At 41.6% G+C, this 19,384-nt stretch overlaps 1 protein-coding gene across 4 annotated transcripts in view; it reads left to right on the forward strand.

Moving 5' to 3' along the window:
- Positions 1 to 19,384, forward strand: part of SORCS3 (sortilin related VPS10 domain containing receptor 3) — a 275,376-nt gene that overhangs the window by 72,319 nt on the left and 183,673 nt on the right. For all 4 annotated transcript variants that reach the window (XM_040071470.2, XM_040071471.2, XM_040071473.2 and 1 more), the window contains one exon: positions 15,879 to 15,946. In XM_040071470.2, the coding sequence (XP_039927404.1) occupies positions 15,879 to 15,946 (68 nt within the window). The remainder of the gene's footprint in view (positions 1 to 15,878; positions 15,947 to 19,384) is intronic.

Below are 19,384 nucleotides of genomic sequence, written 5' to 3' on the forward strand. Positions count from 1 at the left end.
GACACAGGGTCCTCTGGCTTTACTGTTGTGTGTGCTGCTCATATTGATCAATGGGAAGGGATCAATCTGAAGAGAGCAGAACTCATCTGTAGAGTGATTTAGAATGGGTTTGCAGGGGGAGGCTCTGCAGATCTTTTGGTCCAGCTCCTGCTCTGATCAGCTTCAAAGGCTGAAGCAGTGATAAAGTTGCTCAGAACCTTGTCCAGTCAGGTTTTGAATTCCTCCAAGTACAGAAATACCCCAGCCTCCCTGGGCCCTTGATTTAATGGTGAATCAGCTTAAATGTGAAGGACTTTTTCTTCTCCTTTATACCTTGCTGGAAATACCTTGGTGCAGTTGCCTGCCAAGAAGGTTGGTCCTTTTTTGAAAGACTTGACACCCATTTTTTTGATGATGACTCATAAGTCTGGGGAGATCATAGATAAAGATAGTGAAATAATGCATCCCTGAGCTGTTACTGCTCCTGAACAGGGCCAGCAGCTTTCAGTTTGAAGGCTGCACAGTGAAAGTAAGATTAATTTTCTGCTCATCTCCCTGTTTCATTAAATCCCTGGTCTCAGCAACAGATTCATTTTGGACTGTTTTCTGTTCTTGTTGCCATCTTTGTCACCGGAATGGGATATCAGCATGTTAATGCCTCATATAACCTGTGAATGATGGTAGAGCACAGTCGCTCTTTGACATTTTCAATGCCCTGTAATTTCATTATCTGGTCTTTCTTCCCTTCCCCTGCAGTGTAGTGTGTCTGACATGGTGATTGCCACTTCTAATGCCTTTTTCTGGTACTACTTCCCAAGATTTTCCTCTGTCATTATGGGTGCTTTGCCTTTCTTAAAAGGAAGGTAATTCTTTGGGTAAAAAAGAACTTTATCTTGCATCCTCAAATGATATTATTTTTCTTGTGGCAGAAATAATAAATTGCTGCTTCTTTGCAATTTTCTTCCTGAAGGATTTTATAGAACCATGTCAGATACATAAGCATCACTCTTCACTGTAACATGGTCACCTTTCTGAGTGGAATAGGAGAAGTCTGTGTTTAAAAAAATGTCTCATTCACCTCTGAAGGAGAGAGATGTTGTGTGTCTGACATGCTCTCGATGTTCCACTTCAGACAATCATCTTGGCATTTCTCAGATCCCCCATTATTGCAAGGCTGGAGGACAACAGCAGTGCCCTTGACTTTTCCTGTCTTCCTATGGTATATTAATTTTTTTTTTGGATGTTGCTTTGTTTTGACTTTTGTGGTTAAAGTCTGAAGTTTGTTCAGAAGAGTTGAGAAGTGTCTTGGGATTTGCACGATTTGGGGACATGTAAGGTGCTCCAGACAAAATGTCCCTTATAGTTCCATCTTCTTATGTAACAAGCTCATGGAGTGAGTGTATGCAGGTGACTGGATGAAATCCTGCTTGTAAATGTCCCCATATATCAAAGATAGTAGAGGTTAGGGCTCGTTTTAGGAAAAAGGTTGGGGCACTCATTAAATGCTTATACTAAGCCAGAAGAAAGTGACCACATCAGCAATGCCTCAGTTAGCAGCAGGGAATTTTGTAGTGTGTAAGAGTCTGCAAACTTTGTAATTCCCTTCTTCCCAGTTACACCTGAGCTCTTCTGATACATACGCATATTAATTCTCTGTTAATTCTGGACTTTCCATGGGACTGAAGCAGTGCATGGAAACTTACTGAGCAGTGGAAATACAGCCTGGTTTTAGAGCAAGGATGGACACTGCTTGCAACAAGGACATTCACCTAGACCCAGCTTTGTGTCAGAGCCCCTGCTCTAGTACAGGACACAGTGAGCTTCTGCATTTTGCACTAGAGCTGCCACACGTCCCTGTTGAGAGCTGACACAGAGGAGCTGGGTAGAAGGAGAGCTGTTTGTGAAGGTTCTTGGCCAGGAAAGGTTAGTCTCCCAGCTCTCCCCTCTCTTTATTGACTAGAAGGGAATCCAAAGGAGACCAAGCTCCTTTGGACTAGCTCTAAACCTTTTTAAAGAGGAAACATTTGAATTTCATGTCTAGAGGAAGCTTTATGGAACTGAATTTTCAGCCATGCTGAGTGATTTTGCTAAAGAGACTACCTTGTTTTACAGTTTTAAATCTACTTTGGACAGAATATTAGCAATTATCCCACAGGGACCCGTCTTTTTTTTTTTTTTTTTTTTTTTTCTGGATGAGCTAACAGACTTCTCAGATCTCTAATTTCTCTTGTGCTGCGAAGATGTGGCTGATTGTTATTAAAGGCTGTGAGAAGCAACTGGTCAGCTCATTGCCAAACTGCTGTAATTCATGGGTGTTGTACACGGGCTGCAGTTTGCTTAACACTGCAATCCGTGTATTCTAAATAGTTTTCATAGAGCTTGGCCAATTAAATTACAGGTTTATTATGTTCGTGCAGACCTCATTTAATCAAGAATGCCACACGTGCTGCGAATGCAAAGCTGTTCTCCAGCAGTGCCTCTTGATGTCAAAGTGTGTGAATAAAATTGGTTTTATTTTCCTTTATGTTTGAATGTAAATACAGTAATCTTGAATGGAAAGGGCTCATGGCATCTGCAAGTAGTTGCAATAGCTGTTCAAGAGTGCTCTGTGCTATTCTGACTGTGGCATTGCTAATCTGAGGTATCTAAAGCAGCCTGAGATAATTTATTGTCTTCTTTCTTGGCAGGAAAAATAATGCAATGGAAATAATTCAAAATCATTATGTATATCTATAAATTTTATATATATATATATATAATGTATGCATTTATTCATGCATATAAGAGAAAAGTAAAAATAAGAGAATATGAGATTTTGTTGTTTTGTTTTAAGGCATTCCTAGCCTCCAAGAGCTAGGGTTTGTGGAAAACCAAAATGCTACTGTCCATGAGAGGTAACTTGAGTTCTGTGATACAGTGGAGGATGCTGGTGTTCTGACAGCTTGGTTTAAAGCTGAGCCCCTGGTGCCTGTTTTAGTGCATCGGTTTTGTAATGAGAGCTGCTCTGGCTGCAGGATTGTTGTGAGGAGCTGTGGAGCTGTTGGAATCAGTCTTGTGCTGGTCTAGTTGCTAGAGAGATCTGTATCAATTGCCATTTGAAAGGCTGGACTGGGGAGTATCTTCATTCTTCTATGTTGTACATGTGAATTTACAACAGGTTACACTGTTCCAATAACTAGGTTTACTGAAGATTATCTCCGGAGCTCTCGCTGTCAGTCCTGCTATAAAAAGGGCCCAGAGAAATATTTCTGTTTTGGGAGGTGTTTTATATAAAGTAGTTTGTAGACGATCATCTTAGTGAAAGGACAGTCATAAAACATCAGGGGCAAAAATGGGCCTTTGGGTTTGTTCTTTAGTCTGTCACAGGTACTTAAAAGTTGTGCTCACCTTTCCTATGCGTGCATTCTGTGCAGAGTTGATACACTGACACCATCTGCTTGAATCAGTCCTCTGGTCCCCACCATGCTTCAGCCTCTGGTGATGTTCAGAGCTCTCAGCTTTTGCCAGCTCAATACTTTCTCATGAAAAGTATATTTTTCCTGTGACTTCATGGCACTGATAAAGACAAGACCTTGTGGTGTGACTGGTGAGGGAGAGGAGAAGAGATTATTCTGATGGTAATCCAGGGCTCTTGAGACAGTAAAGAGAAGAGGAAAACTCTCACAGACCTTGCAGAGTCATTACAGATCTTGTTTAATCAATTTACATTCTTATTTTGTTGTACTGCACAGCCATTCCTTATGATGTTCCTCAAGGGGCAGAATGATTTTTGGAGGCTTTGAGAAATTTCTGGTGCACCATTTAAAACATTCCAATGCAAGAATAGTCAGTGGGACTATTATTGTTCTTTAGAGCACTTCTGCAGTGGTGAGTGGGTTTGATATCTCAATGTAAGGTGCAAAACAACCCTGTAGCCCATGTATGTGAAATCCCCTGAAGGTAATCTGGAGACCTGCAGAGCTGCAAAAGATTTTCAGAGAGCATGAGACTCTGTCTCTTTCCCCTTTTCCACCTCCAGATTTTAGGTCCTAGATGTTCTTCTGATGGTGATGGGTGATGCAGGTGCTAGAAGAGCAAAGCACTGAGCCTTCCTTTGTCATGCATGAGTGAAATGGATCTATCTCTTAGAGTTTAGCATATAAATCTTGATCGTAAAAGCAGTCCCAGTTTAAATGTCAGTCAGAAGTCTTAGTTGTCACAACCATGATTCTTAACAAGAGATACATACAGAGGCTTGATATGAAGAGTGTGCTTCAACTTCTCTGTCTCCTGGAGGGCAAGAGTCTTTCAGGTCCTTAGAAATAATCTTTTAGATCCCTAAGTAAGGAAAGGAGAGAGATCACAATGTCAAACCTTCTGAAAGTTTTCTATTGAAGTGAGGGTTGCAGAATGGAGCCAGTAGGTGTCTGGCCAACTGTCCATGGGCCCCAACCAGCTGAAAAAGGATTCCAAAAGTTGATAGCGCTTTGGATTTCTGCAAAGGTGATTTGCCTCTTTTCTGTTATACAATCCATGTACACAATGTAGAGTCTGTACTTCTCAGTTTCCTACTTTTACAGCTTGGAATTCTCAACCATAATGTTGCATTAAAGGAGATTGGAATTCAAGTTCCTCTATTTTTCTCAGCTTCTCTTTTTTTGTAAGTAACAGAACACTTAAGTCTGTAAGAAAAATTGCCCTTGACAGCTTCAACTGTGCTGTTCCACATCTCCCCATGCAGGCACTAGCACAAGATATTTCTAAAGAGGGGAAAAAGCCATTTTCTTTCTTACTAAAGTCAAAACCAGATGAATGGATTTTTTTCTTAAATGCACCTCCCCCCACCCTTTTGCACTATTGGACTGACACTAAAAATTACAATTGTATTGTGGATCCTCAAAGATTCCTTCATTTTCTCCCCACCGTGACCTGGTGCCAGTCTTTCAGAGGACAGTTTTTTGAGAGTGTGGGGGAGTGGGTGGGAAATATATTTCAAGTTTTAGTGCTGAGACAGAGGAGAGAGATTTCATGTAATTCTGCTTGGTTAGGCCTTCCAAAGGAGATGACATCCTGGCTCCAGGGATGCATGGCATGAGCAAGAGCTGCTCTGCACAAGAGCAAAGAAAGGAAATTGCCTAGACAGAGTGTGTTTTCACAGCAGCATATGAAAATTCACAGGTGAAAGTAATTTTTCTTTACTATTTAAGGATACAAGACTAATAATAATAATAATAGTAAAAATAAAAAGCTACTCATGGTACAGGTAGTTCAGCCATTGTAATGATGATGAAATATGTTCATATGATGAATACAGAATAAAAATAATAAAGGTGATTAAAATCATGAGTAAAAATTATTTCAAAGGAATATGAGTAGGAAAAGGAGCTGCTAGAGCAAAGTCTGACCTTACCATAGTTGAGCCACAAAGTTTTAAAGTAGGTTTTGCCACCTGCAGATGAGAACTGCATAAACAGAAGTTCAAGGTCAGGAGACTGCAGTTAATTGAACAGACCACGTTTTTATTACCTTAATATATAGGATAATCAGATCATTTAATTTTTTTTTAAATCTATAATAATGTAAAAATATGTTAATTGGCTATTTAGTACTCAAACTCTTGCTTCTGACCTTTTGTCTGTCAAGAGCCCTGACTCGTGCTTGTCTCTTACCTCAGGCACTTTCCTATTCTGTGTGTCCCACTCAGCCTGACTGACCCAAGTTGCCTGTGACTCCTACTCATATAATTTAAAGGATCACTTTTATTTTTATCTCGTTCTTCCTGGATGATTCTCATGTTTCACCTTCCCTACCGTTTAATTATAAGTACTCCATGTATGCATATTTAAGACATCGCGATTACATAATGAATTTGTACAATGATGTTACAGTTGTTTAAAGTAGGTTCTCATATGTGGTGGAAAATCTGATTATTGGACGTTGATAGTTGCAAAACCATAATAAGAACAATTTGTGCATTTTGCCCTTTTTCCCTCTGTGCTATGCTTGTCACTTGACAATCTGCAAAAATCCTTTTTTCCCTGGGCTGTTGTGAGGAAGGGAATAAACCAAAGTCTGAGGAGCTTGGATTTGCAGTTGATAAGGATTCAGGGGGAGAAGGTTTCTTAACTGGCCGTTTAAAATGAACGTGAGGGTTTATCTCCCAACAGGTACATTGTTTTCTTCATGGTAACATCTGTAAGACTCCACCTCTTGGACTGATTCTCGGGTGCTAGCAGTGAGGCATTTTCAAGTGAAGAAAGCCTTTGCAGACATGAGGCTGGAATGGATACAGGATATCCTATCCATCTTCTTTAGCAGGATATCTAGTCCATCTTCTGTCCCTGGGGAGAGAGAATCTCTTGCTCATGCACTCACGAATAACAATTGTTTGAGTTGCTAATTGGAATCTGAAGATCACTAATATTTATATGTGTATATATATGTATGCTGGGGAGAGCTGAGAGGGCATGTGTGTGAGAGGAATGAGAGTTCCTGAGTAGAACCTGGAATCTGAAATGGAAAAGCTATAATCAGCCTGAATTTTCTTGAAATATCACTTTTATGGGAGCTTTTTTTGCCCTCTACCTTTCAGAAATGCCTCAGACACAAAATTTCCCGCATAGTTTAGCTTCTTTTATAGAACCAGACACTCTTGCCTTTCCTGTCCTGGCAGTTTATAGGATGTCAAAGGGCTATGCTCTCTTACCTTCTTCTTCTTCTCTCTCTCTCTCTCTCTCTCTCTCTCTCTCTCTTTTTTTTTTTTTTTTTTTTTTTTTTTTAATTAAATTGAGAACTGTCCTGTGAAGGTAGTGTACCCATACTTGGAGTTCAAGTCATTCCTTCTTTTCAGGTCTCCCCATGTCAGAAGCTTTAAATGGCCCTTCAGCAGAAATGGGACTGACTCCACAGAGATAAATTGCTGCACAAAATCTGCTGGTTCGCAGATGGTATCAGGAGATAATTGGAATAAGACCTGAGCCAGCAAAGTATCTGGGGCCTTTTTTCATTTCCTTCTTGAACTTAGAGCTGTGCACACAGCAGCTTTAAAAGGAAGATGGAGAAGGGAAAAAAGATAAAGTTTCCAAGGCTTCAGAGGAGGCTTCTTAGCCAGGGGAAGGAACTGGGATGTGTGATCTGGTGTGGGTTACTGAATCAATAGAAGTAAATTATGAGTTCCTTGCTATCACCTCTTATAAGGTATGATAGGAGACCCATAAATCATACCATTACCTGACAGGAGAGATTGCATTTATGTTAAACTGAGTTACACAGAGATAAAGTTCAGGCTTCTGTTATTTCAAGCAACCTAGATGTCTTTTCTGGTGGGAATGTGTGTTTATGCACAGAAAAACCATCTTGAAGAGCTGGGAAAAGTTATGTGGAGCAAAACTGTGCCTTGTCGGGGGGTGGATCAGATAATCTGGAGAGTATTTTCTATCTCTGACTTCTCTTACTCTCTGACTAACGCTACTCACAAGCTGCTGAAAATGTTGGTGTGTCCACCCTCCCTTCCAGTGTGTTTATTCCCGATCACCACACCTTTTCCAGACACTCCTCATTCTGTGTGGCTGATAATTGCTTTTATATTACACAGACACACACATATGCACACAAGGGTGTGCGCTCTCCTGCAGCCTCTGGGACAGAATCCACTGCTCTTTAAGGACTGATAACATTGCTGTAGGCATCTCATTTATTTCTTTATTGAGGAGGTTTTGCACAATTGCAATTAGGGTTGCAATTTTTGTGTGTGTGCACTAAGGGTAAGCACGCAGGTGTGCAGGAGATACGTTTGCTGAAACTGAGGCTGGATTTACCAATTCTATTTCTTACTTTCTTGGGAAAAATGTTGCATGAGAGATATTGCCCAATTTTTAATGTGTAGTGGAGACGAAAGAGCCTGGTGGCTGCAAGTCAGCCACCATACAGCTAGTGGCTATGAATACTCTCCCTTTGGTTGATAATTGGAGTATCTGCCTTGGGAGGAGGAAAATCAGACTCCTTTTCCCACATTGTTGTGAAGCATTATAGTCCAATTCCTTTTCTGAGTTCCCGAGTCATTAGTCATTGCCTTGCTGGTGGGGTTATTCAGCTGCATTCACTACCATGGCAAGGATTTGTATGTGCAAGGCATCTCTGAACATATCCTAAATTACAGTCCCTGCACAAAAATGCCTAAAACTAAAGGCATGAAAGATCCTGTCAGATTCAGTTAACAACACTGAGAGGCCAGTAAGGTATATCCATGGCTCTGGAAGAGGTGTCTCTCTCAGTGTTGATGCTGACAGGTGCTGTTTCTTTGACAGACTGGACTTGTCTTTGAATTGCCAAGGCATCCAAGGGAAAACCAGCACACAAAATTCCTGCCCTGCTTTAGCTTGTAAAGGCACTAGAGGAGAGAGTTGGGGTTTCCACACCTGGCTCTTTCTGCTAGGCCCTGTAGTTCTGGGTTAGGGTTTTTTGGGTTTTTTTGTGCACCCTCAGGTTCTGTTCATTCAGGGCAAGTCCTGGAAATGGGAATTTCAAACTGCTGCTTACATCTGGAAGGTGCTTTTGTGAAGATAATGTGATCTGTCTCTGGCTGAGCCAGTGGGAAAGTCTTCTGCTCTGGCTCCAGCTCATTGTGCTGCCTGATTTATATCGACAGGGAGGAGGGCAGGGGACAGAAGGAGCCTGCTGTGGCAGTTTTCCTACTGGAAAGTGATAAGCAACACAGGCAAAGGAGGATTAAAGGCAAATATCCTCCTTTTAGTTACTGGTTCTTGTTTTGAGGACAAATTTGACAGTCTCAGCTGTTTGGAGATCACAAGTTCACTGGAACACGTTTTGCTTCTGTGTGTGATCTTGGGACTTGTCTCTTTCAATTTCAGAGGGCTCTTTTGCCTGCACTGCCTGAAGCTACCCACAGATCATTTTTGTCTCTCCAGAGATATTAAAAAAAAAAAAAAAAAAAAAAAAAAAAAAAAAAAAAAAAAGGAAAAGTTTTGCTGCAGGTTAAGTTGGCAAAGCTTTACTCTTACACAAGTGCTACTCTGATTTCCAGGAGCAGGATTTGGCCTATGTTTGTTAGCAGTATCTCTGCTGTTTTCTTTTTGTGTCTTAGGATGTGCTATTCATTAATTCCTGTTATCTGAAGATAAGTTTTCTTCAGCCTTGCTCACCAGACTGGGGAAAAAAGGGGAGATTTGTATTTAAGGTGTATCTGTTCCTTTTTAGCTAATCATTCTCTTACTCTGGGTGAACTCACATTGGTATTTTATCTTCCAGATGATGCCTCTCACCTTAAATTATCAAAATGTGCTAAATTGAATTCTTTCAGCTGTGCTGAATTCCTCGATGGAGACTCTTTCTCGGAATAAAGTGGTCTTTGATTTTTCATATGTATTCACAAAGTGGATTGAACCAAACTCTTAAAAATTGATTTGGAATCTTCTTTCTGAGTGTTTCCATATAGAGAAACACTTAAAATTTCATTTAACCTCTCTTTGCCCTCCTCATCAGTAAAACAAAGATTCCATTTCTTGCCTTGTTTCATAGTGGTGGTGCTTGCAGAATCTGTTAATACCTGTGGAATTTAAATTTCTCTCCTGGGAGCTTTGCAGTAGCTCTATATGCTTCTTACAACTGGAGATAGCACTCCTGGGTATTGGCAACTGCACTCAGACCTCCAGTGGAAATGAGGATGGTGATGTTGCATAGTGTGATCGCTCACGTGCACAGGTGTATTTTTGAGGCTGCATTTGTGTGAAGAGATTTTAAAGAGACCAGGATTATGTAGTGATTGATTTTGAGAATCACTCTACCTTGACCTGGGAAAACACTTGTACTGGAATATTTTTCTTCAGAGCAGCCTGTGCCATGCTGTGTTTTGAATTCTTGGTTGAAGCAGTGCTGATAGCACATCAGTGTTTTAGGTGTAGCTGAACAGAACTTCAGTGTCAGGTTTCCTTTTTCTCACTCTGCCCAACCAAAGAGGAGGTCAGAAAGGTGTTGTGTCCATACAACATCATCTTTAGCAATAGTAACTCTGTTCTAAGACTGATTTTGCATCGGTCTGTTGGGGAGGACAGTCTTTATGACTGCCTTTATATCACTTTTTTGTTTATTTATTGTTACTTCCGTTTCCTTGACTAATGAAAATGTCTTTATCAGATTTTTTCACTTTTGTTTTTCTGGTTTTCTCCTCCATCAATCTGGGGTGGGACAGAGTCAGTGTCTGGGTTGGTGCTTAATTGCTGGCTGGGGTCAGCCTGCCGCACACATAAGCACAAATATAGATTGAACATTTAAATGGTCCTTTCCCCATCTTTTGAGTGTTTGTTTGGGAAAAAATTAGGCTGGTATTGGTGCCTTTTGACAGAATTAGCTTTGAATGAAGAGATTGCATGAAAAAGTGCCTTAGAAATTAATGATCATGACTGTGCTTGCCAATCAGTCCATCTTTAGTTAATAATCTTGTGCCTTGAAAACTACCCACCACCACAACAAAAAAGAAACCCAAAACAAACAAACAAAATCCCTGAAAAATCCCAAAGAGGAAATCATCAGGGACTTACACCAAGTCTAGGACCTACACCTAGGTCAGTGCTGCTGGCATTTAAGTCCCAGAGCATTTTAAGCCATTTTGTTTTCAGCTGTGAGCATTTTACTGACACTGGTTCCCAATAGCCTGTGGTTGCTCGCATTTGACATTTACTTCTTGGGTGCTGTTGTTCTCATATGGATTGGGGAATGGCAGATGGAAATTGCAGACAAACTTCCTACGGCTGGCTTGGAGGGTAGAAAATGTTGCAAGCATTATGGAAATATAAATATGTCTGTGGGCAGGAGACAGAGAGACCCCAACACGCCAGAACAAGTGAGTGGAGAGCTCTCATTTTTCACATGTAAATTTGTCTGCCCTCTTTCTGCTGTGCTCTGTGCTGCCTAGTGTTCATCCCCGTACTCTTTACTAATTACACTTGGCAAATATGTGCACAGGGCTGCTGATGAGTTGCGTCAATCTCTGTGCTGATATAGCAGGATCACTCAGAGAGGGGATGTCCTGTGAAGTCAATCAGAGCTGGCCTTTCAGATGTCTCTCTGGCTGCTGTGCTCTTCCTTCTCATGTCTCTAACATGAGTGTCCCCTCACACAGGAGCCTGAGTGTGAGGTCTGAGCCTCTGGTGTAGTGCTTTTCACTTGTTCTGAAGTTCCTTATCAACCTGCTGAAGGAGCTGCAGTGCCTTTGCACTCTTAATTTGTGGGAAACAGACATCATATATCCCACTCTGGGGTATATGCAAGGCACTTTGCCAATGCAGAACTGGCAAGATTTGGAGCTGGGTTTAATGAACTAAAGTAATTTTCCTTCATAGTAAAATTTTATTGGCATGGAGGATTGTTACGCCACCAAACATTTTGAAAAGCTTCTGAGTACTTTTGTGATTTGTAGGCTTGGAGATTCCTCATAATTGCCTGAACAATTGTGATCCCTTCGGGGATCTGTTTTTGAGATGGAATGAAACGTGGGCTAGTGTTCCCGGCTGTAGTTTTTCTGCTTTCATGCCAGCCACGTTGTGTCAAGACTCAAGGCTGCTGAATTGGACAGTTTTGGACATTTGCTGGCCTTATTTTAGAGAAATGGTCCATCATATTAAATCTGGGTTTAGTGGTTTAGTATGCTATATAGAGCATTGTGTCAGGATTCCTCAGTGCCAGAGGCCCTTAACCTGCACTGAAGGATAGACCATTGAGGGTAACTGATTGACAGGTGTTGGCATTTTTTAATATAAGCCTTAAAGCAGGGTATTTAGTAGACAGTGAAAAAAAATCCAGCCTATATGCAATATGGAGATGCATGTGTGAAAAAAAGAAGCTCATAAGAAAATTCTTGTAGAACTGGAACATCCCTTCTTTCCAAAGAAAATATATTTTTTCTAATTATCCTTTCTCCACTCCCATTTCTGTCTACAAAACCAAAACAATTTGTTAAATTATTCAGGTCATTAAGTTTTGTGTAAGCTCAGCTTGAAATTGCATTTTCTGGAGGGACTGTATTGCCTTAAGGGAGCTGCAATTCAGCCTCCCTATTTCCACACTCAGTCCTGCAAACTCTTTCCCTTTTTTCCATTCTCAACCAGCTGAGCTGCTTGGTTTCTCATGGGACACCTGCCCTGGGGTGTCCTGGGAAGCATGGTGTAGTGTGTGGAGCCTAGCCTGCAGGAGATGAGGAAATTCCATATCTGAGCTGCATTTCCTGAAGTGAGAATTACGATCCCATAGCAAGATGCAGTTTAACACTGAGCTGACTTGGAATTAATTTTGGAAAGATTGGTTTGATGAATAGAAAACATTTAATTTGGCGCTATAAAGGCATTTTCTTTATTTTGATTAAATAATGCCTAAGTGTAAGTTTTTGCTGTTTCTGAATTGCTTGTAACTTAATAAATGTGTATTTCTTTTCCCCAGAGCAAAATGTTTTAATTTATTTTGCAGAGTGGGCATTTTCTATGGGGCAGGCTATTCCAGATTTCTCTCAGTTTAGGGGAAGAAAATGGTTTTGTTTTGAAATAGCAACTTAATTGTAAAATCTCCAACTTTCAGTAGAATTCAGGTTTTAAAATGAAAACCACCAAGATTTTCATGCAAAATTACACTGGCATGGGAAAAAAAAAGGTCATTTGGTAGTGTTGACAGAAACAAGCTGAGCTTCTTCAACTACAAAGCAGAAATTGGAATCAAATGTCTCAGCCTGAGTCAATGAAGGTTTTTCCCTTTTTAATTTTTCTTTTTCCTGTCAGAATTCAGTTTTGGAAAACGTGTCCAATTTTCCTCCTATTTTGTTTTGTTCTTTTTCAATAGAAGCATTCAAACAACGCAGCGTCTTAGAAAATCTGGCTCATTACTCCTTCTGCCCCTGCTCCGTGTTTCTTCTTGGCACAGCTGGGGCAAGATGGGGCCTCAGAATATCCTCCTGAAAGGGTTTGATGTTTCCTCTGCAGAGCTGTGTCCAACACCCCATGGAAGCAGCTCAGGATGCAGCTCTGCCTTTCAGGCTCTTGTCTGTGTCTCAGCCCTGGGACGGTTCCTGAGCAGCTCAGTTTGCTCTGTGGTCTCATGAGGCAGCGTGCAGGGGGTAAGTGCTTTTGCAGCTTTTCTTGGGAAGTTTGTGTGTTCAAACTTCCAGATCCTCTCTGGTTTTCAGACTCCCAAACCATTGCAAGAGTTGCCTTTATTGAATCTGGGGTGTTTCTTCTCAGAAGCAAGTGGGAGCAGAGTGGAAGCTGCCTGGGTTAATGGTGTGGGAATGTTGCCTGTCCTGGGGTCGTGTAGAGAGTGATTTTAGGGACAAGTTGCTGTAGGCATTACCACTGCCTCAGGCAACTCCTGCTGTTTCCTGGGAACCTGTGTGAGATACTGCAGAGGGATGCTCACACTTGTTCTTTCTGTGCATCACCAACAAGTAGAGATGGATGTTAGTCAGTCATCCTGGGTGAAAATCCAGAAAAGTCATACTAAACAACGTGCTTTTACTATGAATTTATACCCAGGAGCTGAGTAGCATTCAGCCCACTACTGTAAAGCTGTTGTTATCCTGGGATTTGCAGGGTGGTAATAGGTAAGTGATGTCTTCAAAAATATAGGGCATAGGAGATCTGGGGACAGACACACAAAGAGCTGTGGCAGTACGGATGCTGCCTTTAGTTGTAATGCCAATTTAGAGTAGAAATAAGGTAGAATCTGTTGAAATTTGACCAAGACACAGAGATTTTATTTACAATGTTTAGGAAGGAATCTGGGATCCACTGAACTCAGCTGTCTTCAGTGTGCTTAGACTCTGAAACTTGAAAACTTTGTGAAACCTCACCACGGATGTGAGCAATACAAAGGGTGTGATTTCAGGCAGAGCAGGGCTAGTGCCATGGTTTCCTAAAGAGTCTTGAGAGGAGTGCTGGCTGAGTCCCCATGGGAATATAGGGAACATCCTGAAAATGTCATTGTCATTGGGTTTTAGCTGGGAGAAGGCTGCCCTGCTGAGTGTGAGGGGAGGAGGCATGGACCATACAAACCTTGGATGCTGCAGCTTGCAGCTGGCTCTTCCCCCCCTTGTATGGGAAGGTGTGTCCAGGGTTTATGCTGCATTAAAAAAGGATGTTAGCCTTACTTCCCCATAGCACAGCCTTGGTTTCAGCTGACATGGACGTGCATATGCTGACTCAAATCTGCCTGGCAGGTTTCTTTTCACACCCTGCTGGAAGCAGCTTGGCTATTATATTCTTCCTAAAGGTATCTGCATGGAAAATAAAAGGGAAAAATGCAATAGGGGGTGGTAAAAGTGAATCCAGGAGAAGGAGGAATCTATTTGAGCATCTATTGTAAAATCATTAAGTTGGGCACTGACTGCATAGTCACGTACCAAGGTCCCTTAAAATTTGAACAAGTTTTTTTCCTGGTATTATGCTGACAGTAAACGAGTGCTGCAGCAGATTATTCCTTTGGCATTTTTCTGCCAAGTTTTAAACTCTGCACCCCTCAGCCTTTCAGCTGGGAAAGCTCAATGAAAGGTAAGGCTGGTCCCACTGCTGTGGGAGGAGCAGGAGGGAGGGACGCCTGGCTTTTGTATAAGCAAAGATCTTTGTTGCATAGGAAAACATTAATGAACTCAGCCACTTGATCCACAACTCCCACTTGGACCCACTTTTTAGGCAAACTGTGAAGTAACTGTTAACAAACCCATCCAGGGCTGGGGGCCCACTGCCCTGGATGCTCTTTCTCACAGCTGGAGCAGATGTGAGGGAGACTGGCCTGTGCTTGAACGCTGCAATGATGCTGAAATGTTAAAATGATGCAAAACAAAAATGAAGAGGTGCCCTGGAGCTCTTCTTTGAGGCTGCTCCTGTAGAATCCAAGGAAATGAACTGTATGATGCCAGTTATGCTAAAAAGGCAAGGAGCAGATGCTCACATGCTCTTACCTTCCACTGAGAAAACTCTATTCTTTCTGCACAAGTTCCCATCCCATGTATGCCTGGGAGCTTGCACAGAGGCTCCCAAGTTATCAGAATGCATAACTGCCTTTCTGGAGAGAAAGGCATTGGGCAGTATAGCTTGTAACCAGGAGAATTACATTTACCTGTGAAATCTGAGGTCAGAGTACCAGATATTTCAGAGGGAAAGTATATTGCTCTGTGGTCCCCTGTGCACTGCTTTACTCCCCACTCCCCCAACCTCAGTTTTGCAGGGGCATGACTCTGGAGTGTTTTCTTCAGAAAGTCAGTGACTCCTGGAGCCTCTGACTCTCCTTGAGTACTAAAGATGCAGGTGTCTGTCTTGCTCAGTGCATAAGCAGAATGTTGCACTTCTGTCTCTCTTACCACTGTGGAAAGGGGAAGGCACATAGGAATTCCCATGCTCTGGAGCCAGTGACAGCAGATGGAGAAAACAAAGCTGACTCTAGGCAAGATGGACTGTTTTGGTGGATGAGGAGCTACATAAAAATACTTGCCAGTCTTTTCCATGGAAGCTGAATAATTAGTGATAGAATGTTGGGAGACAAAAGAAGCTGACTGTAATTTTAGATTGAGCTATTCAATTAACAAGGGTGCATTTGATTCCATCCCTGACTTTCAATAGTTGTAGTTGCAGAGAGGTCAGCTCACAACGTCTGATTTGTTCCTGGTGGCATGTTTTATTTCAAATGCAAAACATTTTGGGATTAAAATAAGTTTTACTGGTTATACAATGTACAAAGCTAATGATTTCCCCTTTTATTTTTTAAACCTACTTTATCCTATAATACTGCAACTTTAATGGATAAATGCTCAGCTCTCCTTTGGGTGGTTTCAGATGTCCTATGTAATGTTACAAAATCTAACATCAACCTTTTTTTTTTTTCTCCACTTTTCCCTCTCTCTTCCTCCCTCCCTTTCCCCTCTCTAGGTGATTCTCATTCTGACAAAGCTCTACGACTTCAACTTGGGGAGTGTTACGGAGAGTTCACTGTGGAGGTATGTGGATTGTGGGGATCACAGCAAGCATGGAGGGTTGTACCCTGTCTCTTGTGAAACTGGGGGCTGACCCAGGCTGTGGGCATGGGGGAGTATCTGAGCTCATCAGAGGAGGAGCTGGGAAAGAATCTGAGACAAATGGAGTTGCTCTTTGGAAAAGGGATACATGATTAGGGCACATTCCTCTAATGAAGTGGGGTCTGCAAACAAGAGGGTTTCATCATATAATGGCACTTCCCTGACAGGCAGAGGAGTTTGGTTTCCTTCTCACCTTTGAGTGTCCCTAGACAAGTCCCTTCCCTCCTCTGTCTCCTGTGAGGCTGGCAATCAGAACAGCCTCTTTAGGTGGGTACACACTTGCTAGAACTGTCTGAGAAGGAGTAAAACACAGTGTACTATATAATCTTAGCTGATCTTAGCCTTGTTCCTCACCCCTGTGTGCTAAGATGGTCATCTTGGTGGTGACTGTGTGTTGGGCTGTAAGGAGAGAAGCTGCTGAAGGGCTAGAGATGCCACAGTGAGGTGCTGATGTTTCTCCACTGTGGATGTACTTGGATGGTGTCACATAGCTGCCATGTTCCTAGTCTGGCATGGGAGATGGACTGTCCTGTCCTGGGGAAATCTGCTTCTGGACAGAGTCTGTGTTTGGAGGCGTGTGTCTGCATTTAAAATAAAGAAATAACTTAAAATCACCTCAGCCCCCAAATTCACCCCTATAAACAGGTCAGTTCCTTGACCTTTGAAATCACCAAATTGTTTCATCCTGCCTGTGGAGTAGTATGCCTTTAACAGAATTGCTGTCAGGTGTTTTTTTTACCCTAGGTACATTAAAAAAAACCAAAACAAAAAACCAAAAACAAACAAAACAAAACCAAAAAACCAGCAGCCAGGGGCTGGTGAGACCAAGTACCATGTTTCAGATTTACCTGGTGTACTACAGCTACTGCGAAACCTCCTCAAAGTGTAGCTGGTAGAAGAGTCAGTGCACTGTAGCCATCGCTTGGGTGTGAGCCCTTCCTGGCAGATGGACTCTAATACTTCTTTCTTCACAGGTGATTTAAAAGCCCCTGTTTGGAGCAGGCTTTGGCCATTTGCTGAAGGCTATTCCTGTGAATGTATTTAAGGGTTAATTATTCAGCAGAGCCCTTGAAACTTTTCAATTTGAACAGTACTTAGAAAGCCTAATTGCACTGCACCATGGTAATCTGCAAAAGTATAAATAACCATGCAGCTAATAAGAGAGAACAGTCATTTCCACTTACCCTGGTACTTTTCAGGGTATTAATGCCTTAAAAAACTTTTGCCTCTTTACGGAGCAAGTACAAATGGCACTGTGATTGTACTTTAAACGTAATTGCCAAACAATCTGCTCTGCATAAATAATGTAACAAACAGGCAAACCTGGTCTTAATCCTGAGCTTGCAGCATCACATGAGCTCTGCAGAAAGGTAATAGCAGCACCCCTTTTGGAGGTTTCCCAAAGTGATAGAAATGTAATTACTCATCCGGACCACTGAAAGCATCCAGCACTTGGTCAGCTGGGAAAACACAATTTGTGGGAGTGTTTCAGCCTGTTCTGGAATGCTTCTGCATCTGGTTTTCAGTGAAGTAGGGGCCAGTGGGGGGCCTGGAGATTCAGAGAGGTTTAGAACTTCCCAGGTTATTTTCCTAGGTCTGTGAGGAAAGCTCAGTGTAAGAGCTAGTAGGTAGACCTTGTGGGCTCTAAACCTTATTTTTGGCTTGGAAAATTCAGGAATAAACCATGTTTTATTTGACAGGAGTGTATGGAATCTTAGAGATCATCTATGAATTTCTCTGCAAAGGACATTGTAGAAATGCAAATAGATACTAAGTGTAAGAATAAGCCAGAGAAATACTCCTTTTCTGGGATTTCCTGTTCTATTTGCACATTTATGCCCCTAAATCTTTGCATTGTTTAAATTGGTGTTTTTCAATATTTTCTTTTCGTTTTTAAGACCCTGAAAATTTTAAAAGGTGGATTTGTCTTTGCAGATTGAATGTAATCCTCATGGCAATAGGTTTGCTTTCTTTACTTACTTTTCGTAGACTCTTTGAGCCCCCAGATGGGTCACAAACTGAAGGCAAATTCAGCTAAGTATCAAAAGATGATCTGTCCATTTCCAAGGGGTTTGGATTTTTTTCCTGTGTTCTGGAAATATGACTAATCCTTTCTGCCAGCCAGGAGTCCTGTCCATCTGAGCAGTTGCTTTCACAGGAGGGGAGTGTGGCTTTTGTGGCAGAGAGCAATGCATTATGTGGCAGAGGATGCTGAGATAGAGCAAAGTGCATTGCAATTTCCAAATACCATCTTGCCTCCACCTCCTCCATGCATCAAAATCTCCTCCTCAGTTCCCCCTGGGTTTATAACATGAGAGGCTTTTTTAAATGGAAAACTGAACTGCCATATAAAAAGAATTTCTAATCCCTGCATCTAAATACAAAAACAAGTAAATCAATAAGAAAACATCCTGAATGTAATTAAAAAAGGGGGTGAGAACAACAGAGGAAGAGAGGAGAATTAGAAGTTACATTGAAAACTACTCCTGTATTAGGCTGATACGAGCTTAGACGGGGAAAATGCTAGTCATCATTTGAATGCAGGCACACAGACAGTGCTCTAATATCCAGATTCATGCTTCTGAGGCTCAAATAATCACAGGAAAGGTCTCTATTGCTACTGAAGCAGCCAGCCTTGAAGCAGCTAGCTTTGAGGAAAAACACACACCCACACACACCCTCCTCCTTGTGAATGCCACATCTCTTCTTCGTCACAGGAGATACCTGTCAGTTGTGGTTTAGATTTTTGTTTTTCCCACTGAGTTGAGTGGAGGTGATAATTTTCCTCCTATGAAAGGAAGCTATTTCATTGCTACTTCGCTATACTTGTGATGGTGTGAGTTGCTTTTGAAGTTCTGGAGAGAGATCTTTTTCATAGGTCAACAAATACAACTGTAAAAAATATTTAAGCATTTTGACATGCAAACCCTTCACCAGTTCTCATTGCCTAGTGAATTATCTGTGTAGTTAAGAATCCAGCCTGCTTTAAATTAAAAATGGATTAAGGGATGGCCATATGCTTTCTGTAGATTTTTTTTTTTTCACCCCACTAACACCTCTTCTACATCAACAAAAGGAAAATAATTTTCCCTTAAAATCTATAAACTTACATGGTTTTGATTTGAAGTGCTGTTGGAGCACCTCTAATTCCCAGACTCTCTGTAGGCCAGGATCTCTCCATCAAACATCATTGTCCATGAGGAACTGTAAACATACAAGAGTCATCTGTATGAAATATGAATTCTCTCTCTAAAGAGCAGGTGCCAGGCTCTTCACAGGAGTTGTTTAGGCTGTACAGTATTGAGATAGGGTTGTGGAAACATGACATTCTGGATAAGTATTTAAAGTTGTAATATTTAA

The sequence above is a fragment of the Hirundo rustica genome, chromosome 8 (assembly GCF_015227805.2).
Source record: "Hirundo rustica isolate bHirRus1 chromosome 8, bHirRus1.pri.v3, whole genome shotgun sequence".
NCBI classification, from domain to species: domain Eukaryota; kingdom Metazoa; phylum Chordata; class Aves; order Passeriformes; family Hirundinidae; genus Hirundo; species Hirundo rustica.